This window comes from Zingiber officinale, chromosome 11B (assembly GCF_018446385.1).
Source record: "Zingiber officinale cultivar Zhangliang chromosome 11B, Zo_v1.1, whole genome shotgun sequence".
Lineage (NCBI taxonomy): Eukaryota > Viridiplantae > Streptophyta > Magnoliopsida > Zingiberales > Zingiberaceae > Zingiber > Zingiber officinale.
The window spans coordinates 19095901-19119821 of NC_056007.1; the positions used below are offsets into that span (position 1 = coordinate 19095901).

At 34.6% G+C, this 23921-nt stretch overlaps 1 protein-coding gene across 1 annotated transcript; it reads left to right on the top strand.

The window, feature by feature from the left end:
* LOC122033721 (serine/threonine-protein phosphatase 2A 65 kDa regulatory subunit A beta isoform) lies at positions 1-22910 on the top strand. The gene is made up of 13 exons (XM_042592875.1): positions 1-158; positions 1181-1593; positions 8864-9110; positions 11018-11130; positions 11354-11433; positions 11509-11650; positions 11781-11861; positions 12816-12920; positions 19421-19603; positions 20460-20552; positions 22187-22326; positions 22412-22478; positions 22565-22910. Exons 2-13 carry the CDS (start codon positions 1201-1203, stop codon positions 22682-22684), a joined length of 1764 nt encoding a protein of 587 aa, XP_042448809.1. The 5' UTR covers positions 1-158; positions 1181-1200; the 3' UTR covers positions 22685-22910.
* Positions 22911-23921: the final 1011 nt, after the last annotated feature.

Below are 23921 nucleotides of genomic sequence, written 5' to 3' on the forward strand. Positions count from 1 at the left end.
GATTAATTTTTCGTCACGACTCGCAAATAAAACGCGGAGTGGGAGAGCGAATCCATTTCCACCCATTGATTCGGAGGGATTCCCGACCTCGATCTTCGATTTCCCTCCTCCGGGGGCGTCTCTGCGGAGTGGAGCTAGGGCTGATCCGAACCCCCCAGGTAGTTTGTTCATCACTCTCCTTATTCCTCGCCCCAGATCTGATCTGAGATTTTGAATCCGGTCGAGTCGCTAGAGCTGCCGGCCAATTGGAGAAACGAGAGCGTCCATTGCATATTTTTAACTCTTTTTGTTGCATATTGGGGATCGTAGCTAAAGTATGGCAGTCATTTGGCTGCTTCTTACTTTCAGGTTGTTCTGCGGTAAAACTTGGGTTTTTATAGCGTAGTCCGTTGTTTTGCTTGATTCTTGCTAATTTCTGCAAGCTGAAGATTAGTCCTTTAAGGCTACCAGTAGGAAGATCACTTTGCTCTTATTTCACGATTGCTTCCTTTCTTAGCTGCTATTAGTTGATTTTTCTTTTACATGAAATAATCTATGATGCACAATCGGAGTTATTCACTAATTAATATAGTGAAAGCATTTGATCTCCTTGAAAGTTCCATACTTACACTGGTTAACGTGTTTTACTTGTTAAGTTGCCTCAAAATGAGATTTCCGATGTAGAAAAGATGATGATTTGCTTCGGAGGACAATGTGCATCAGATATAAAGCTTCGAGGAAGCAGCTTTTTCTTTGTTTTAAGAAATGGTTTATAGATGAATAAACAATGTACCAAACTCATGCAAACTTATAGCAGTAAAAATATCAAGTTCAGTTATTATTATAAAAAACTTAAAAAAATATATATTTCATATGCTTTGAGTACAATAAAGGAAACGGGAAAGTTCTTACTTTAAATACTAAAGGAGGTGCTTTCTGCGATAAGGAAACTAGAGATGTCTTGTGTGATAGAGTTTTCTACCTTTGAATATAATCTATAAAATTTCTTTTTAGATGATAAGTACTCTGAAAGATATTTTTAAAGCATCTTATATTTCTTGTGTGCACCTTTTTTAAGGACAAATAGGAAATGTCATAAGCTAATCTTTCCATGAAAAATTTCTTAAGAAAGTATATGAACTAAATTACTTTTGTGTGTGCACAACAATCCATCCTTATGGTTAATTCTTTTTCTTTGCAGCATTAAGGACTTCAATCACAATGGCTATGATTGATGAGCCACTGTATCCAATTGCCATCTTGATAGATGAGTTAAAAAATGAAGACATACAGCTGCGCTTAAATTCCATTCGCAGGTTATCTACCATTGCACGCGCACTTGGGGAAGAAAGAACTAGAAAAGAACTGATACCTTTTCTTAGTGAAAACAATGATGATGATGATGAGGTGCTTCTTGCAATGGCTGAAGAGTTGGGGGTGTTCATTCCATATGTGGGTGGTATAGAATATGCTCATGTTTTGCTCCCTCCTTTGGAAACATTATGCTCTGTGGAGGAAACTTGTGTTAGAGAAAAAGCAGTTGAATCTCTTTGTCGGATTGGGGCTCAGATGAAGGAAAATGATGTGGTGGAGTGGTTCATTCCCTTAGTAAAGGTCAACCAAATTGATTCTTTCTTTGTTCCAATTGCTCAAGTATTATTATCACTGTTGTTTACTTGATCATTGCAGACTTGTATGCATTCATCAAATATACTTCATGCTTTTTGGTAATGTTGTTTGATTGCCTTTTCTTATATATGATTTCATGTTGTATTAAATTTAAAATTTTCATAATTAATGCTTTAGGCATATCGTCATGTTGTTTTATGTTTGGCTATTTTATAGACTATTGCCCAGGCCCTTTGTTTTCTTTTTATTTATTATGATTAGAATTGGACCAAATACTATTATGATCTCAATCTTGCATGCTGTGACCATTTTTGAAGACTCAGCTAGAAAATCGAATCAAGAGGTAACACGTACTGGCTCCACTATTAATTTCTTAGTTCGGTTGATTCGAGTACTATTTCTCTTACATTTAGAAGAGAAGAATAGGAAACTCAGTGGTGTCTGTACTTGATGTTGTGAATTTGAGTCTTTTTTGAGCTTTTCATCTGCTCCAAATGCATAAGATATGGTTTCTTTTCAGTTATGGTAAAATATATTGTCCTAGAATAAGTTTGGCTTGGGTTGGAACTAATTCAAAATATTTTGACTATTATTGCTTGTTTGAGTTATATTTGGCTGAGCTGAAAATTAAGTACCCTTTTGAATAGTCTATATCATTATTGATATTTCTATGAGGTTTTTTATTAAATGCCTGAAATAAAACTAAGAAAACAATGAATACTGTAAGTCTATAAGTAAATTACGTTACTTTCAATCTTTCGAGTCTAAAGTTAGTTGGTTAAAATGAGAGATTTGATTCTCTTTCGCTTCTTTCGCTTACCTTAATTTCTGAATGTAAATGGGGAGTCCAGAGATGGCTAATGATGCTTGGAATCAACATTGTAAAGCCAATTTCCTATGAGTTGGTTTATACCTCAGTGTTGGGATTTAGTATGGGAAAAGCGTGTAGTTTAATCATCATTTCTTGTTGATTCCTTACTTTTGAAATTTACACCTAGCTATTTTTTTTTTTTGACAAATAGTATGAATAACAATATATTGGCATTTCAAATATAAGAAATCATGCAGTGGAATAAATAAAAATGAATGTACTGCTAACACAGATATTTTATGTGATTTGAAACCCCTAGGCTCTTACTCCATGACTTATGACTTGTTTGACAAGTCACTCATCGAAACCACTAATCGAAAAGATCTCTCCTTTCTAGAGGTTAGAGAAACTTTACATATGTAGTTCATTTGAATAAAGTACAAGAGAACTATAACACAAAAATAACTTGATAGACAGAACCTTCATCAGGATCAAATGCAAGACTTCAAAATAGTAATATGGTAGCAACATGCACACAAAAGAGAGTAGTAGATGTGATCAATTATTTTCTATTCAAAGTGGCTTTCCTTGCTATTTATAGAGCATGTTTAATGACTAATAGGCAATTTGAATGTTCCAAATAATCAACTACTACATCGATCTTTGAACCCTATCCACAACGATGATTGTTGTTCCATCAACCAATTCAATTGTCTTCTTGTTGACTCTTTATGATTAACCTTTAAAGACTCAATCTTTTGATTCACTACTGATTCTTCAGGCAACTATGTATTCAGTTGACTGTCTGCATCATCAATCAATATTTAGATAACTGTTAGTACTATTAGTTGACTCATTTGGATAATTCTTCAATTTTTTTTTTCTAAGTGCCTTCATTTGACTCATATCCTTTCTCACGAACGATATCCTACACAAACAAAGTTATACAATTATTTTCGATCGATTTCACAGTTGACTTAGGCAACTTCAGTCGATTCAATCTAGAAACTAAATCCTATATATCGATAGTTGACTATAGTGTCAACTCAACTAATCAGTGGACTCATTTAGTTGACTTTGACCTAGAGCACATGCCCTCTAGTCGAAAACATACCAAAGTAGGAAATTTCTACCCAAAATACATTTCACTCGATTCACTCATGTAACATGTCTTCATGCTTATTATGCTCCTCCCTCTTATTGAGACTTCCTTGACACGCCTCCATCAAACTCTACCTTGGAGTCCTCTATCAAGGTCACTAAGCCAAACCTCTTCAAACATGTAGATACCTGCAACTCCTGTCGAACTTGCCAAGAGTTCCACCTCCAAGACTTTTTATCTGGCTAGGAGTTTAGTCCTCAAGGACTTCTCATCTGTCAGGATCATTCCTCGGGGACTTCCATCTTCTACCTTGTACTTTCACCTACAAGGAATGTACCTCTCCAAGACATCACATCTACCAAGATCTCTTAAACTTTCACCTACAGCTGTTTTATTCCTCTGGGACTTTTCATTTGTCAAGACCTCTTGGTCTTTCACATGCTAGGAATTTACTTCTCTGGGACTTCTTGTGTGCTAAGATCCACTTACTTCTTCTTGGAGTTCACTCCCCCGGGACTTGTCTGCTAGGGTCCCGCATCTTATAGTCATAAGTAAAAGTATCAATTTTATCTAATTTAAACATTCTATCAATAGTGTATCTAATCACATTAAAACTAACCCAACTCAAGTATGACTGTATTAACAGTCTCTTCCTTAAGTCAAGCCTCCTAGAGATCGATTGTACTTGCACCATGGAGTTATGAAGAGTAGTAGAAATGCACTCAACTCTTAGATTTCAGTTAAGTCCTCAATGGTGCTAACATTAGGTCTTTTCTTTGAATCTATGTGGAAGACAATTGTGGAGAACACAATGAAGTAAGAAGATGCAGAATTGAAACAGGAGCAGGAAGAACCTCTACAACAATCACTGAAGTAGATGGTGTGGTAGGAAGCATAGTAAACTCAAAGAAGGTCATTTCTGTAATGTTAGATCCACTTGTCAAATATAAGATCCAATTTATCTCTATCTAGTGACTAGATATGAATGAAGCAAATCCATCCAAACACACAAGGTGGAAGTAGATTACATCACAAGGTAAAAGAATGGTAAAGGGTATTTGATAGGCATGCAATTTTTGAGGGTAGCATGTAGTGTGATTGTCATTATCCCAAAATTTAAGAGGAACTCATATCTATTATATAATAATAAAACAAATGAGTTTCTTGCTTTGAAAGAGCCTTAGAGTTTATTTGGCTGTTATACAAATGACTTTTTATTATTCTTGGGTGTGACTTTCCAGTTCCAACTGTCCCTTCCTTTTCTGCTCCTTGTCTTTTGCTATTCTCATGTCTTTTGCTTTTAAAGTAGTTCTAAATTTATAATTAATTAATGCATTATAAAATTTTATTCAATAATTCATTAAATTAAAATTAGTTTCAAATAGTAAAATTTTCTCATAAATTAATATCATGCTATGAAAAATTGGATATTTGAATCTAATTTTAAAGTTATTAATGCATTATTAAATAAATTTTATAATGCATTAATTAATTCTAGATTTATAATTATTTTTAAAATTAATGTCACTACAATGAACGAAGGGGAGCCTTGGTGCAACGATTGCCATGTGACCAAAAGGTTACGAGTTTGAATCTTGGAAACAACCTCTTGCAAAAAAAAGCAGGATAAGGCTGCGTACAATGGATCCTTCCCTGGGACCCGCATGTCGGGAGCTTTGTGCACCGGGCTGTCCTTTTTTTTTAATGTCACTACAATGAACAAGACTAAGGAAACTTTGGGAAAGAAAGGGACATTAATTGTACCATAAAATTTTCGTAAAGTGTGATAGAAAAAAGACTAAGAAAACTATGATGACCGAAAATCAATTTAGATTCATGCTTGAAAGGTCGACAATATAAGTTATACATCTTCTTAGACAACTAATTGAAAAGTATCGGGAGAAGAAGACTAGGTAAAATTATGTGGCAAAATTTAGAAAAGAAAAGTGTTAGCATAGTGCATATTAAAATAATTAAGGATATGTATGAGAATGTAATAATAAAAATGAAGGCTAGACAAATTAATCAAAGCTTTTCCTATAAAGATAGAGTTACATTAGGAATTAACTCTAAGTCTTTATTTTTTTTATACTAATTATAGATGAACTCATTGGACACATCCAAGACACGTTATCGTGGTGCATGTTATTTGCGGATGATATTGTTTTGGTAGATGAGGATGATTAAATGCTAAGCTTAAATCTTAGACGGAAAATTGGAAGTGAAAGGTTTTAGGCTTAGTAGAGTGAAGATAGAATATATGGAATTTAAGTTTAACAATATTAGATGTAGTAGGACAATTATTAAGATAGAAGATGACGAGTTAACTGGAGCTGAGAATTTCAAGTATTTAGATAAAATACAAGTACGATGGTTGAAATGGAGGAGCATCAGATGTTCTTTGTGATCGTAAAGTGCTTCTAAAACTTAAACGAAAGTTTTATAAAATGATACTTAGATCTGCTATGTTACATGAAGCTGAATGTTGGGCAATAACTTGAGAAATGAGTAGAAGATGAGAGTGATAAAGATGAGGATATTAAAGTGGATGTACAGACATGAAAAATGGATATGATAAAAAATGAGAACATTAGAGAGAAAGTTGAGATTGCGCCTATTGAGGGAAAATTCTGAGAGTTGCATTTAAGGTGGTATGAATATGTATTTAGAGGACCGATAAATGATTCACTTAGGCAATGTGAAACTATAACAAATACACGTTAAATGAGAAAAAGAAGACTAAAGAAGATTTGATTAGCAACGGTAAATCAAGATAAAGTTTATCTAAATATAGATAATGATATAGTGGGAGATAGAGTCCAATGACGTAGGAGGATTCATAAAGCTGACTCCTGGGATTACACTTGGTTGTTGTAGTGAACAATGACAAGAGCTGATCATTAACAAAGCTTTGAAGCATAGTGGTTTTATGTAAAATATAATGACAGATGTATATAGGAATAATAAAATATATGAAAATAGCAAAAGACAATTTATTTGAAAGGGGGGGGCGCATCTCTTCTCAAAGCTTTTATAAACACACCAAACTGAGATTTTATCTCATCAGCAAAAGAGTAGAATACGGAAGATGGAAAAGACTTTAAAACACTCTTTTAGCTAGAATCCTAGGTTAGTCATCTTTGAAGGTAATAAATATTTGGGCAAAAGTCAAAATAATGTCCCTTTTTTATCGAATTGTCAAATGAGTGCCCTATATTAAGTTTTTTTATCTCTAATAAAATGACACAATTGCCCCTCATTATTATCATGTCTCCCGTCTAAATTGAGCGTGCTGTAGTAGCTACGAAACCGTAGCTGCTACAACATAGAATTTTTTTTAAGACACATTATTTGGAGCCTCCGAAGAGGATTTAAACGAAGTATTTTGAGCCTGAAATCGGGACGAGTTCCACCTTGTAATTAGTTGTTTTGTAGTTGTTACAACGTGAATGTTAACCCCTACACTTTGAGAGACCATAACTTTTGACTCGGGTTAAATCATGAGATGCATAATATATCAAATCGTAGCTTGTTCATCGATTTACAATTGATTACACAGGGGAACTTGTAACGGCCAGGTTTCAAGCTAAAAAAAATATTGTTTAAATCCTTTTCAGAGGCTCTGAACAATTTATCTTAATTTTTTTTTCATGTGGTAGCAGCTATGGAACAATAGCTACTGCAATTGTGTGAGCCGTAGCTGCTACAACTGTGTAGCAGCTATAGGTTCGTTGCTGCTATAACATGCTGGAAAAATAGGAGAGAGATAATAATGAGAATAAGCTGCTACTATGTAGTGGAGGGTAGCTGGATAATCGTATAGGGGGTGATGCACTCTTTTGATAAAAAATCAAAATAGGGCGCTATCTTGATAATTCCAAATAAAAAGGGGTGCCCATTTGACTTTTGCCTAAAATATTTTTAAACCAAGTATTGAACAAATCTGAGTTAAATCTCCAATTTCAGAATCAAATAACGAGAAGGGCACAAAGGCTCATTTGTGGAGACAACTACATAATGAAGATGGAACATGTTTACTTAATTGGCAAGACTCAGGAGACTGGGGATTAGACAATCTGTGAATCATTCCATGTAGATTTTGTAGGCCAGGATAGTTCAGATAACTGTATTTGGAGCTGAGAAGAATCGGCTACCAGAGTAGATGAGTGTTTAGCTAATTGATATAATTCTCGAGGCTCATGCCTTACTATTCTTGTTATCAAAGTATGAATACAAATTGCATCAGCAACAAAGGTACTAAACAATTTAGTCAGTTTGCTCACAGATAATAAATTTAATGGAAATTTATGCATATAAAAGGTGGACAAATGCGGTAAAGATGAGGTAGAAGTGTCCTAATAAATACCTTCCATGGATTAGAGTAACTCATCCACTCATATAAGTAGGCTGAGATGGTGGCGTAAGCTCTAAGAAAAGGGAAATGTTTCTGTACATAGGTTCAAATGCCCTTGAATCATCTTTTAGAACTAATGTTGGCATAAATTGGAATAATGCACCATGAGATGTCTATGCCCCCTGTGATGCCTTCCACTTAAGAAAATGTGGATACTCTTCAATTTACAACTTACATGGTAGATCTAGCTATTGGAGGCTTGCCATAAAAAATTCTATGATAGGGAACTCCTTTAGATGGGCAGATAATGGTGAAATCTGGTGGTGCAGTAAGGAATCAGGAAATCTATTAGATTGAAGGAGGAATCATGTAGGAGAACAAAGGACCTGTTGATTCAGCAGCAAATTTGATTAGGTCTGCAAGGGTACATCTCCGGGTGAATGGTGGGAGAGTTTACTGATTGCGTTGTCTACTCTGATCTACCCTGAGGTCATGACGAAGAGGGTTTCTAGCTGTCAAGAGGTGGAGGCTACCACTTGCAAGGGCTATGCAGGGGATGAAAGGTGGAGCTGCTGCTTATTGGAGTTGTGGAGTCAGATTGTATATGTTACTCCATGTGGGTGCATGAACAACTCAGAATAGAGGGAACTAATGGACTAAGAATCCTGTAACGATAAACATGGAATGAGATTACTCAGTGAATGGGGAGGGTAGGGAATTGATTGTAAGCTCTGTTACTATATTGAATGTGATGGGGAAAATGTAATAGCGTTCCTCTTATCCTATTTGTTTCCCTCTGCCTTGATAGAGATTTCTATTATTCTTCCTTCTATATTTACACCCTTAGGTTGGAATTTTTACAATTGAGCCTTATTCTATTTACAATTTAGTCCTAAACATTTATGATTTGTTTTCCATTGCATTTTAAGCTACTTGTCTGACAAAGGTTCCTCTCTTGATTCTTAATCATGTCATTTATTTCTTCCAGAGACTTGCTGCTGGTGAGTGGTTCACTGCCAGGGTTTCTTCTTGTGGATTGTTTCACATTGCGTATCCAAGTGCAACTGAGTTACTAAAGGCAGAATTGCGGTCCATATATGGGCAATTATGTCAAGATGATACGCCTATGGTTAGAAGGTCTGCTGCATCAAATCTTGGGAAATTTGCTGCTACTGTTGAGCCAAACAATCTGAAAACAGATATTATGTCTACATTTGATGACCTAACCCAAGATGGTAAACAACTCTGCTGTTTTGTTTGGCTACTTTTTTGTTACTTGATTCGAGTTTCCTTTTTTGCCAGATGACTGAACAACAAACTGCTCTCTTACTTACATTTATGACACATGTTTAATAATTGGTGTGATACCTTTTCACATGCCAAACGTTTTCTTCTCTTGGTATCCTTCTACACAATTTAATGGACCTATATGCTTCTGGGTTTAATCTCGTTAGGAGTTATGTGCCTTTCAATGCCTGTATATCGTGTATATGAGTTTACTTGACTTTTTAAACCATACTGCTTCATTATCATTGTGGTCCTGCTGTGTTAATCCCAACTGTTTGGGGTTGGCTACTTGGGTCTCATCCCTCCTTTTGATTAATACTTATACTAATAGGGCTTAAACACTTTTTTATGTCGATTGTCAAGGCCTATTTCAATTCTTCTATTTAGGGTTGACCACCAGGCTCTTTTCCCTCTAGTACAGTTAGGATCCATAGTAATAGGCTTTAGACACCTTTGTGTTGGTTATCAAGGCTCAACTCAATTGTCACTGGCATTGACAGTTTGTAAAGCATATTGCTTGTTTTCTATAAATACGCTTGGACCAATTTTGTGCTTCAATATAATTACCCTGACTAAGCGCTATAGCTTGTTTCCAATTCTCAGCAGCTTGATCTGACCAAGCGTCTGCAATTTCAGAATCACCTTGTAGACTGGCCTGTTCTCCCCGGTTGGAATAGGTAGTTCTTTCCCTTCGAACCGTACTTGAGAGTGTCCTACCTCATACGGCTCAACAATCGATTCTTTTTGCTTGTGCCCCCGTCTTAATCTACCTTATGTTAATTGAATTAGATTTGTCATATTGTCATAAAAGTATCATCCAGCCATAAGGTAGATTGGCTGCTACGCCTCCGATGCGGAAATAATTATGCATCATTCGCATAAATCATATATCAATTCCCTCTTTCTAAAAATATAAAAAGGGAGTCTGGGCACTGATATCCGCCACATTGCTCTTTGAAAGTTTGCAATTCAACTCTATTTCATCAAGACATGAATGATTATTTTTCTGATTTAGAAAAAGATTTTCTCACGAACTTAAAGAGTTATCAAGGAAGATAGACCATATATAATTTGATGATAGTAGTGGTGACAATTGTTTGATTATGAGTATGTGACAATATATGCTCCTTGTTCATCACCAATTGATGACATCTAGTGTACAAATTCATGTTTACCGGTCATTGAGAGTGTTCTATGACATGAGATGCTTACTAATTTCCGGATATTGTACTCTGGATTTGTTTTTGATATATACATTCTACTTATCCAAAAATTGATGACATCCAGTATCCACCATTAGAAATTCCATGATGCCAATGTTGTTCTTTATGTGGTAATATCACTGGGCCTTTTCTTTTAGTCTAGCCTATCTTTTGGAAAAATATTGACTGGCCTACTACGGTACAAATGACTGTCTTCAGTCATGATCCATTTCTTAAAAAAATCATGAATTGCAAGTACGGCCACTTCTGTGAAGTCTCTTATTTTCCTAATGCTATACAATGTAAACCTAAGCCGACCCCTCTTAGTAGGATAAATGTTTGGTTGTTGTTGTACAATGTAAACCTAACATCTCTATTTTGCTTATTGTGAAATAACTTCAACTTTGATAGAAAAGGCTTATTTGTGACTCTGTTCGTATGTTTTTAGGCATTGGTTTCTCTTTGTTCCCTGGATTTATCCATCCCTCCTTGTAGTCCCCTTTGTTTGAACTTTGGATTATTTGATGTCTATATTTAGTATTGCCAAGTTACCACTAACTTAAAACATATTAATATTATCTGGCACTTTTTGTTTCCATTTCTTCTTGTATGTGTCATGTTAGTATAATTTATCTTGACTACATTTGTGTCAGATCAAGATTCAGTCCGCTTGTTGGCCGTTGAGGGTTGTGCTGCCCTTGGAAAGCTATTGGAACCACAAGATTGTGTTGCACACATTCTTCCAGTGATTGTTAATTTCTCTCAGGTATATAACTTTTTAGCCAACTAGAAATACTGAACATGTGCTTCTAGCTGCATGCTTGTATATATGTTTTGTTTTGTCTTCTGCAACTTAATTGTTTTGGTGGTTCTCGTTCTTATTGCATGTTCGTTGCATAGTTCTTTGCTAATTTTGTATACATTTCCAGATAGTCCAATAAGCTCGATATTAGGAGTCATCAAACTGACTTTGTACATTTTTTGAATAGGATAAATCATGGCGTGTGCGATATATGGTTGCTAATCAGTTATATGAACTTTGTGAAGCTGTTGGGCCAGAGCCTACAAGGTAAAGTGAAATATTTTCTGCAAAAAATTACTTCATTTTTATACTTAATTTGAGATTATATCTGTTCTGTTGAAGCTCTGATTTGGTGCCTGCTTATGTCCGGCTTCTTCGAGATAATGAGGCTGAAGTGCGTATAGCTGCTGCTGGAAAAGTGACTAAATTTTGCCGGATCTTGAACTCTCAACTTGCTGTCCAGCATATTCTTCCGTGTGTGAAGGTATTCACTAGGCTGGCATGGTGATTGTCATTTGAACCATGTGAGGTTCTACAGCTAACATGTCCAACAAACTCTATTTTGTTTGGCTGGCCACTTTTTTGTAAGCTTTCTATATGTGTGCCTTCTTCAGGAATTATCTTCTGATTCTTCCCAGCATGTACGCTCCGCTTTGGCTTCAGTTATTATGGGAATGGCTCCAGTCTTAGGGAAGGTATTGATACTATTTTTATTAGGTGGAAGAGGACTTGCATATCTTTTAGAAGCTAATTTTTGTTATTTCATGATTGGTATTTTGTCTTCTTAATTACTCCCATGTTACTTTGATGGTATATTTCTACAATTATATGGACTTAATTTATTCAGATTTGCATCATAATATCAATTTTGGCTAGGAAGCTTGTAGCATTCAAGTATCTATAAGGATGGAAGATATGGATTTTGGATTCAACTATTCTTCTTATCTTCAAGTGTTTTGACTTTTCTTTTAGGTTTAAGTTTGTGAAATCAAATGGATTGAAGTATCAACCTATTTAAGTGTTTGGCTTTTCTTTTTACACTCAAGTTTTTGAAATCAAATGGATTGACATGCCAATCTATCTTTTAAGTCATGGGCTTTATTTATGCCTAAGTTTGTGAAATTAAATGGATTGAATCAGTAATATAGACAAGGCTTTTCACATCCGTTAGACTTTATTGTCTTATATTTTAGATGTAGAATTCTGATAGTAGGCTCTATGCATATGGAATTATTATTTCTCTCTTTGGGCCTTTGGCATCTTTAATATGGAAAATATTAATTCACAATTTCATCTCTATTGTAGATAATTCTTTTGTTTGATTAGTTTTTTGTTTAAAGATAACCAAACACATGAAGATTTATTTGCTATCATCTGTGGAATAAATCTTCTGTCTTAACTATTCCTTGGGCAACCTTTTCCCTCCATGTTGCTACTTTTGTTCTGTTTTGCCTTTTGTTTCTTTATGTCTACAAATGTACAATTTGGACACGATGGTTATCATGGAAAACTTGAACCGGCACTGGATGGATGACTTCATGGTTTCCTCATTTTTCTTAGAAAAATTTGATCAAATATATATTAGTTTCACCCATCATGTGTTCTTCTCACAATGTTTGAAGTATCTAACAATTGATGCATTTGTATAGGATGCTACTATCGAACAACTTCTTCCAATCTTTCTTTCTCTTCTTAAAGATGAATTCCCAGATGTTCGACTCAATATCATTAGCAAACTTGATCAAGTAAACCAGGTGGGTAAATATCTTCATTTACATGTTTTATTTTCTTTGTTCTCTGCATTTTCATGGCATGAAGTTCTCATTAGTGTACAAAATCTCTTAGAAGAACAATTAACTGTCATACGTTACCATTTGTATTTTGTTTCTGTTATTCTTTTATCTGGATATATGCTATTGAACTTGGAAATGTAAGTACACACTCTTATTTAACATGGGTACCTCATTGGGACAATATAGGCTGTTATGTACTTCAGTGAGTTTACTTGGTTTGACCCTGCTTTAAATAAATTGGTTTAATGGTCTATAATACAATTTTATTTTTGTTGTTTTACTATTTTAAATGCACAATCTATTTTGTTTGAAAACCTCTTAAGACTATAAAAGAGAGCCTTTTTCATTGCTCTAGGACCTTAAGAAATAATACAAGTTTTCTTATGTTCCTATCTACTTCTCATTGTGAGATTGGTGATTGAGGTGCATGATTTATACCAAAAGTGATATCAGAGCCCAATCTTGTTCCCTTGTCTCCATCATTGCTACCGTCTTCCTTTTTCTAAGATCAACTTCATTGTCTTGGTTGCCACACGAACTACAGTGGCGTAAATGAGCTGAGTTCAATTGTTTTCAAGTTTGTTTATTTTCTTATCGAGCTTGTTCAAGAATCAATATTAAAAATCTAATGGAGCTTGAAGGCTTGAACTTGAGATTTTTATCATCAACTAATAGCATTGTTGTCTTTATAATTTTGGGAAAACATTTTTTTTAATACAACAAACTTATATTGTTTTCTTATTTTGACATATTATGAATTATTTAAGATTGAAAATTTTATAAATTAATATTTAAATAAAAAAATAAGAAATAATTTATAGTTAAATTTTACATAAGATAATAAATAAGTTTGTTCATAAATTGTTCATGAATTTGTTCATAATGAATCGAGCTCACCAGTATTCCTTGTTTGTTTTATGTATTCTTTTATTATTGAACGAACATAAATAAAATACCAAACTTATGCACGAATGTTCGGTTCATTTACAACCCTAACAATTCCAACACACATTGCTACTAGCAGCCACACCAGATATGCTCTTACTGTTGATTTGCCATGTTGCCTTTGACATAACTACCTCCAACCAATTGCCATTGGAGTTAGAGGTAACTACAATATCACCTACTTGCACCATCCTTTGGTTGATCCACTCTATTCACAGTTGCTAACAACCTTGCTCTGTTGTTGGTGTTAATCCACCATGAGCCTCCATTTGTGCACATTATTCCCAAGCCTCGAAGCTCTAAATTTGCCTCTCTTGATTCACTATTAGGGAATACAATTTCCTCCAAACTGGTGGATGATCACCCGATTAGAGGAGAATATGGAGGGATTTTTTATCCCAATTAAATAATCGGGTCGGGTATGAGGATTTTCAGATTCGGGTACGGAGATGGGTATGGTAGAATCCTACCCATACCCGATCCGAATACCTGATTAAATGATATATATATATATATATATATATATATATATATATATATATATATATATATATATTAAAGAAAGATTTTTTTTCCAAATCCCAAACAAAATCTGAAACCCACTAACACCTCTTCAATTTGAATTTTGAAGATTTTTTTCTTTCATTTCACTAGCGGCCCTCCTCTTCATCTTCCACTTTTGCATAATTTGCTCGATTCCTTTCTCCTTCTCTTGTAACTAAGAATCTAAAAAAAAACACTTTTAACTTTTTTTTAGGGGAAAAGATGGGGAATTGCTTTCTTAAGAATTTGGTAAATATCCATATCTTTGTTGAAATAATTCAAATTTGAAAAAAAATGCAATTGTAGGTGGTAATAGGATATTTGGGTAGGGTATTGATATTTGATCCTCTGACGGGTATAGGGATAGGGATAAAAGTTGAATATCCGATGGGGATGAATATAATAAATGGGGACGAGACGGGAACAGAGGATATATGTGCCATCCCTATTCACTATACACACAATCCTCTAGCAAACTAAAACTCTTGCCTCCATTCAACCATCATCATCACCCATTGCATGTATTGTCACTTGATAGTTTGTGTGGTGTGGTCTACAGCTTCAGAGTTATGTTGTTGATTTGTTAACCAGAAAATAGGGGGTTAGTGCTTTGCTTGCACTGCTTGAAGTCTCATGTCTGTTTTTGCCTTGCAATACATTGGTCACTCTTTCTGCCTATATGGATGATTGCTCAAGAAAGATAATAGGCCTCCTTTGCGATCCATTTGAGTTGCTGACATGAGTGCCATTTGAGTGTCGGTTGACACTTGTGCCACTAGATCAGATAGTTACCTCTACAGCCTTGCCATACCTTAATGATTTTTCCCCCCTCATTTTCGTGCTTTAATTGTTTAATTGATCCTGATATTATACTTGCAATCAACATTACTTGTCACTATTATATCACGAAGTGACAAAAAAAATATAATACCACTATGGTGGCAGATGTAGAAAGTAGATAATAGGGGTAATGATCATACAGTCAAATGCTCCAATGCAAAGACTTCTTAGCTCATAAGGGAAAGATTAACAATTGAGAGCATTTTAAAAAATTTAGTAATAATCTACTGTCTGAAATAGTTGAAAAAATTATTTCCTTGCAAATAATTATTGATCAAGAATAAAACTCAACTTTAGGTCCATAAAATGTATTTTGACACAGTTATGCCGTCCTATGTTTAAGAAGATCTAAGTCAATGTTTTTTTTCTCTAAAATCATATTAGTAGTATGGAGTCATCATCAAAGGAATGAAGAAAATGGGCTTATAACTAAGTAGATAAATTGGCATAGAGAAACAAAGACATTAATGCTTTGGTAAACCATTGAAGAAATATAGAAACAAAGAAGTTACAAGACAATATTGTATTCTGTTGACGCTCAAGCTAGATGAGCATTGAAGCACACTGATATCTTCCATAAAACAAAACTAGTGATATTGCCATAGTGAAAATTGTATGAATGTGATTTCTATTATTGCAATCATTAGGATATGCTTGTGAAACTTACTCACCAATAAGAGGTTGCGTAAGTGAGCCGACTTCTTTATCAATAACAAAGAGGGGCTCGGTGCCCATCTAAATAGGGGACTATACGACAAATGTGGCGTGATGTTCTACTCTTAACCTTGTTTGCATCATTCTTGATTGACGTTCTATGACCTTTTTGTCATACAATTACATGGAGAATACCATATGTTATTAAACACAAGAGAAAAAGGAAAAAAAACTGTTAAGATTAATCCTGTCAAAACCTAGTTGAACCAACACAAAACCTCGGCCATAAATATCTGCATTACCACCAGAACAAGCCCCATGTCTCATCCAGATTCAATTTGAGAAGAAAATAGAAGACTCAAGTGTGATGCCCATGTTAGTTCACCAAGTATTTGCATCTGTTGCTCTTTTTTCTCATTTAGTATCTCTTCTTGTGAAATTGAAGAAACTTTAAATGAATCTAAACTCTTAAAACTTAGCTTTCGAAGAGATGCAGAGTAACTTGCCTCCTTAAGGAATTAACTAGATACTAATCTCATTCTAGCACAATTTGCCCAACCCAAGAGAGTCACTTGATGAATTGACCGTTTGGGAAATGTTTAGTATGCTATTCATCTTCCTAGTTCATGATTGTTAAATCACTATCACATGGACTAAGAATAGCATATTTAATTGAAGAAGCAGAATTAGCAATCACAAATGTGAGACTCCTTTTCGCCAATTATAACTATTGCTGTTTTATTTTTTTGATAAACTCCTTCAAACTAATTCATTAAACCATCAAGAGAAGAGCTCATCCATTAGTTACTTCTTAATAACAACACCCATGTGCTCCTGAAAAATCACCTTTAGTTACTCAACCAAGTATCACATTACAGCTTCTCTAATATGGCATAATTTAACCACTAATCCCTTGCAAAGATTTAAAATTTCAACTAAAAAATTTAACAAACCAGGGAACCTCAATTTCACCATTCAGACATCCAATACTATTTTAAAATCAGAAAAATTGAGAAATAATGGATTTTTAGACAGATGATGGTCCAGAGCCTCCTTAATAGCCATCCTCTCTCCTTGTAAGAGGAGATTTCAGTTCTTAATTCCATGCAGCATCACAAAAGAAGTTTAACTGGCCAGCATCATAATCGAATATAGAAATCCCTTACCACAGAAATCCCTCATCCGCTGCTACAAACTTAGTGGTAGTTACTCCTTTAAACTGTATCAACTATTTTCCTAATTTCAGCCTCAGTTAAAATGTTTTTAACAAATGCTGTAGGAGAAAGCTAGAGCCCTTCAATATAATTCTTTTTATTTCTATTCTTCCATATCTGTCACATACCAATAGAAATTACAAGCCTCCCTCCAACCAGATAACCATTTCCCCTTTTATTGAAACTCCCATCCCCTTTCATCAATGAACAAAGCCCACACCTTGTTGGCAAACATATTGTCCTCTATAAGATGCTGCAAGCCATCGAATTCCTGACCACCATTAAAACAAGTCTCAACAGGACAATTCAGAGTTGGACCTATATATCCAGAAGTTGGATCCTTCCTCCCAAGCTACCTACTAGACGAAGTTCCTCATCTCTCAACTTTTTATGCTTTTTTCTAAGCATAAAAAATGAGGAGTTTAAAATAAAGGTGAAACGTGTGATACGAAATTCCTCAATGAAGATGGATCTAATCTTCTTATGTGTAAAACCTCTTCTCTTTGGTTTGGACAACAACTAGTCATTTTAATAGAAAGTATGTATTTCCATAATCTAATTATATTAATGATCTTTCTGTTCTATTTAAACAGTAAAAAAGAAGAGGGTAAACAAATGCAAATAAAGAAAAAATAATGAAACCCCTCTATACCCATTACAGTTTTGATTATGCATACTGAATCTGAGTAACATAGACTTCAACATGATGCTATAATTATCATTATAATGATGCATCCCTCTCTCTCTCTTTGGAAATCATCAGGAATGTCAATGCAAAATATCCTTGTGACAAACATAGGAGAGAATAAACTCAAATGTGAGGTTAACCTTCAAAGATTTATTACCCATGAGATCAGAAACCTCACCAAATTTTTCCATACTTTCAATATTGACAAAAGTAGGCAACTAAGAGAGCGATTCATCAATCTGTAGCTCAAGAATATCATGGAGGTTTTGTGTAGGTGAATTGGGGTGTCTAGGGTAGGGGGAAAGAGGCAATAGTTGGCACGGCAACTATGGGTTTGTGGGTGGAGGCACGCAGTGGGTCACAAGTGGAGGCTCTGTTCATGGATGGAGGTTGGTTGTGGAAGGGGATGGTTAGGAAAGGAAATTGTCCGCGCTTAAAGTGAAGGAACACTGTTAGTGAATGGATTGCACATTGGATGAAGGAATGAAATGGAAGCATTGAACCAAATAATTGAACAAAGATTGGACTATGGATGAAGAATGGAATGAAGTACCGAATCAGACATGAATTCCGCTCTGGTATCACTCCATAAAACAAAATTGAAAGCTTTGATACCGAATTGGCATTGCAAAGGGATGATTATCTTGGACAAAGAATAAAACTCAGTGAAATTTGACTAAGAGAAAAAGTATCAAAATTGAATCTTTGGATGGTCGTCTTAATTACTTTCCCTAAAAGCAAACTCTATTTTCCCTGTTAAATATAGTAAGCCTTTTTTTTAAAGCAAACAAACAATTTTTAGAAACTTAAAAGTCGAAAATTAAATTAACTCTAAAATTAAGCCCTAAGTTTCAAACCACACCATGAAACTCTCTTCTTTGTTTCTTGCTGGTTCAAGTTGCAAAATTGGTTGCATAGTTATCTTGATATCCTGTGAATTTGTTTCTTCATTTCTTCTAAGAACAAAGTTTGGAAAAAGGTGGTTCAACACTTGAATAATTAGAATTTGTTATTCTAGCTTAGGCAGTCCTGACTTACAAAAGCTTCGGATTAGCCATCCACCCATTCTATCAAAATTTGTCCAATTGCTGTTTGGGTTGGATAAAATTTGAGACTCAACTTATTAGTTAGTAGATATTTTACCTCAGCAAGTCAAATGGCAAGATCATCTTAGATATATCTCCTTTATGCTCTATCCCTATTGTCGTCTGACCTTCTACAACACTTGTTGATCCTTCAATGCATATCACTGTACTTGATGCACTAATAGAAAATGTTGTAGCTGTTAAATTAGCTATTTTTTCTCTCTCTGTCTCTTATTTTATTTATTTATATTTTTTTGTATGGAGTCATATGGCAATGAGTTATGGTTGGCACAGGGTCTACTATTCTGTGTATTTAAGATAAAACCATGGGTTGATAATTACATTTGAATTTTGAACTTCTAAAATGATTGTTAAGATACTTTGGTACTTTCCACTTATTTTTGAAATGTTGGTTCTATAGCTTGGTTTCTTCATGCTAAACATTTGTTTCTGAGAGCATCTATTTGACCACTGGGTAGATATGTTATGCAGGTTATTGGAATTGATCTGCTTTCCCAGTCTTTGCTGCCAGCTATTGTTGAGCTTGCAGAAGATAGACACTGGCGAGTTCGGCTTGCCATAATAGAGTATATTCCTCTGCTGTCCAGTCAGTTGGGAGTTGGTTTTTTCAATGATAAACTTGGTGCCCTTTGCATGCAGTGGCTTGAGGATAAGGTATTATATTGTGTCACTGGAAACTAAATTAGTTATGATTAGACTAAAATTCCGTTGTGCCTTTTTCTCTTTGCTGATGTTTCTGGCTCTAGGTAGTATAATGTCTGACTGCAGGAATGATTCTATTTTTATTTTGATTAAATACCCCTGTTTGGAATTTATCTTAGTTTCACATTGTTTCATCTTCACTGCTTTTGAGTGCATATGCATGTGATTTGTTACTAGTGATATCATTGTATAGAGTTCAATGGAGGACTAAGATTCCTAGCTGACCTCAAATCACTAAAACAAACATGATTTGTTGTGATGATGATTGCTTGTGATCTTTTTACTAATTTGATTTTAATAAAAGATTTTTGGTTATCAGTTACTGATATGATATTTGCTAAAATGAGTCTTGCTTGTGGTTTTACTGTCTTGTTTTATTAATTTCAAAATGATCACAAAGCTGAAGTGCACATGGACTATAAAATTAATTTTGAATCCATATCTCCTTTTACTTTTATAGGGTTTAAACTTTTGTGCATACATCTGAATTTGATTTGCAAGTCTGTGCCCCTTCAACATCCCGAATAGTGTGATTTATTTTGGTCCTCATAACCTCTGCTTCCGCTATTTTATGGATGCCTTTAAGTCACTAAAGACAAAATAAGCAATCTTTTTTCTCATAAAACAAAGTTGATTGCCTACTTGCTTAATGACGGACATGGATTGCTGTGGCATTTAACCTGTAAATTGTAGAATAAAATGAGCAATGCTAAGGAGGCCATTCTCCAATTCCTCATTTTTGTATCACATGAGTCATCAAGTACTCTAAATAACTGTTTAATCTCTTTGTAACTTTATATTCCCATAGGTCTTCTCTATTCGAGAAGCAGCTGCTAATAACTTAAAGCGTCTTGCTGAGGAATTTGGCCCAGAATGGGCAATGCAGCACATAGTGCCCCAGGTATTTATTTTCAGACTCCATTTCTTCCCTCCTTCCATGTTTCTGTTGGTCTTTGCTTATGTCAGTGTATCACAGGTGTAGCTATTTGAATTGAATTAATCTGTGAACGTAGCCATTCTAGCTGTGCAATTATACAGTTACTGGTTGTCTGGTCTGACAACTGTTGAGGAGTTGACCAGTTCAAATATGGGCAGCATGGTAAAATACCATAACATGGACTAAGTTTCTGCATCACTGAACAGATTGTGTTTGGTATGCTGCTTTTGCATGTTTCTAAAGTGTAAACTCATAGGTTTCAAAAGATGTCACCCCATAGTTTCAATGCACACAATGATAATCAATCTGATATTCAGCATATTTTATTTAAATGTGGTACAAATTCAGTAAAGGTGTTAGGTTTAGTTAGTAACTATGTCAGTGACCTGAGATGATCTAAACATTGAAGTTTTATATCCCACTGGTTTTGTGGAGGTTTGGTGGTTGTACTGGGGGGATATTTAGCAAGGGAATAGCTATTTGTTCTGGTGGCAATCCATGGAACAACACAGCAAGATGGGTGCAAATTGTATTAATGCCACAAGTTACCAGGCTTTTGTTGTCCTCACACCTTGCACAGTGCAAAATATCCTTTTCTAATCACATCTGTAGTGTTGGTTCCAGCTCCTGTTGAATCTGAGTTAAAGAAGAAAAAAAGCAGTCACCTATCATTAGTGCTGCGGGTAACAAGAGGATCACTACAGTCGAAGCTTCACCAGCTGTTCTTTGTCCATGTCTGGCATTTAGTTGAATATGTTGCTCCTAGCAGAAGTTTTATTAGCTGTTCCTTCTCCATGTTCAGCATTAGTCCAGTGTCTTACTCCATGTCAATTCTGATATCAAGAGGTAGTTTTTAATGACGGAAAAAAAAGTGGACTACACTTAACCTATCATGTTTACTTGGATGGAACCTATTAGATGCAACTTATGGTGTGTTTATTAGATGCTCACTTTCTTTTCCTCCACTTTCACTTGATTTGGGAAATCATGGATGTAAAAGGGATTAAGTTGCTTTATCTTCTTCTCTTTAAAAGATGGATCTCATATGGTCTTTTCCGATATGTCCAATTCCTTTGGACAATTAAACACCGCATTAGATATCATAAGTAGCTTTACAGTGCCCTATTATTAATCTGAATCTATTTCCTTTTCTCATGAACCACGTAAAACTTTGTTCTAGATTTGCATGCTATTCTTATGATATTATTTCTTCACAAGGGATTACCAGCTTGGTTCTGCAAATTGACAAGATAATATGGAATGGTTATCCACAATATGCTCCTGCTATTGCTTCCCTTTGTCAGTTTAGAATTAGTTTACCTATATGCTTGTGGTATCATTTTTTTTATGTTACTTTGATGTAAAACGACTAGATAGTATCAAAATTTAAAACTATTGCATGTAGATCAACTTGTCCTCCAAAAGGGTTGATATCTTTTCTCTTCAGCCTTCCCTCTACCAAAAACATATAGATCTCTGTTATGTGAATCAGTTTCACAATTACTAATAACTCAACAGTTTCATATTACATTCAGGGTTGGTTGCACTCGATTAATTTTTATATTCAAGAATTTTATATGCTCTTTGGCTTTTATTAGTTGCTGGAGAAAATAAGCAATCAGCATTATCTGCATCGCATGACCATTCTGCAAGCAATCTCTCTTCTAGCTCCTGTCTTGGGTTCTGATATAACTTGCCAAAGATTATTGCCTGTGATCATTACCGCTTCAAAGGACAGGTAAGCTAACAAATAAAGTAGAAGAGTTCTTATTTTTGAAATTTACTAATTAATACAGACTTGCGCGGTTTATCGGCATTTCCAGGGTTCCAAACATCAAATTCAATGTGGCAAAGGTCCTGCAGTCGCTCATACCTATATTTGATCACTCCGTAAGCATTAGTAAAACGCCTGCTAAGCTTCCTTATCATTTACTTCCAGTCTGTTTTGATCAGTCAGTTCTGGTAACCAATTACAGGTAGTCGAGCAGACAGTTCGGCCATGCCTTGTGGAACTTAGCGAGGACCCAGATGTCGATGTAAGGTATTTTGCCAACCAAGCACTTCACGCTTGTGATGCGGTCATGATGTCAAGCTAGAGGATGCTCTAGCACCCAGGTTTCTCTGTGCTTGTTACCTGATGTTTCATTTCAGAGTTCGTATGGAGATTTAATGTTTCGCATTGTGTTACTAATCACTATATGTTGTAATGTTAACTACGTGCGACCTCTCGCCTGTCTTGCATATTGAGTGGATAATTTGGAAACAGGATGATTTTGTTCTTTTACGATTTAGAAATGGCGCACTCGAACTATTTGTGGTGTAGTTGTAAGATTGTTGTTTGATAGTTGGGTTAGCTTCCACTAACTGAACTCTACTCAAAACAGTCTCTTGTTTGTGATTTATAAATGAGTAGGTATAGCCTCCAATTTGATTTTTTTTTTACAGTTTGATCCTCCATAATCATTATTTATATTTAAATACTTTTTATTTTATTATTACTAATTATTTTTTTAGTCGTTTTTCTTTCATGATTAATGTATAAATTTAATAAATAAATTTAATAAAGAACAACCGATGACTTCAAGTTTTAATGGAAAAAAAATACAAATGCTATAAGGGAAACAAAAGGAGTTGATTGGTTATTTAAATCTCTATTATCTTAGGCAATGGCGTAGTGGTATGATCTATATATATATTTTTAACATTTTAGACATTTAATGATCAAGTTTTAGTTTTAATAAATTAATAGATAAATTTTATTTAATGTATGGTTAATCTAATAAGGTTGATTGGTTGATTGATTAATCGTTCAACGTTTTTTTGATTTACATTGATTGTTAGTAAAAACATTTTTGGGGTCGGATTTGCCGTTTGTAGGATTTGTTAGTTGATTGGTTATTTAAATCTCTATTATTTTAGGAAATGGTGTAGTGGTATAATATATTTCTTTTTATCTGAAAGCTCAAGTTTTAGTTTTAATAAATTAATAGATAAATTTAATTTAATGTACGGTTGATCTAATAACTAATCGTTCAACGGTTTTTTGATTTACATTGATTGTTAGTAAAAAAATTTTTTTGGGGTCGGATTCGTCGTTCGTAGGGTTTGTTAGTTGATACCTAGTGTGAATAAAAAAAAAGGTTAATTGATTACTTAAATCCCCATTATAACATTTAAAAATTATTTTAAATTTAGTACAACGAGTTTTCAAGTGCCAGGCTTATTTAAGTTTCTATTTTTTAATTGTTAAAATATTGATATGTTACTAAAGTGGTAATGCCATTTTAGATTGTATGTTAAAAAAATAAATTTAGATTTTTAAAAGAATTTTTT

Coding starts and splice junctions, on each gene's coding strand:
- LOC122033721 (XM_042592875.1), top strand. CDS start 1,201: ATGGCTATGATTGATGAGCCACTGTATCCAATTGCCATCTTGATAGAT. Junction 11,862..12,815: donor TGGCTCCAGTCTTAGGGAAG/GTATTGATACTA, acceptor GCATTTGTATAG/GATGCTACTATCGAACAACT. Junction 22,327..22,411: donor ATTACCGCTTCAAAGGACAG/GTAAGCTAACAA, acceptor CGGCATTTCCAG/GGTTCCAAACATCAAATTCA.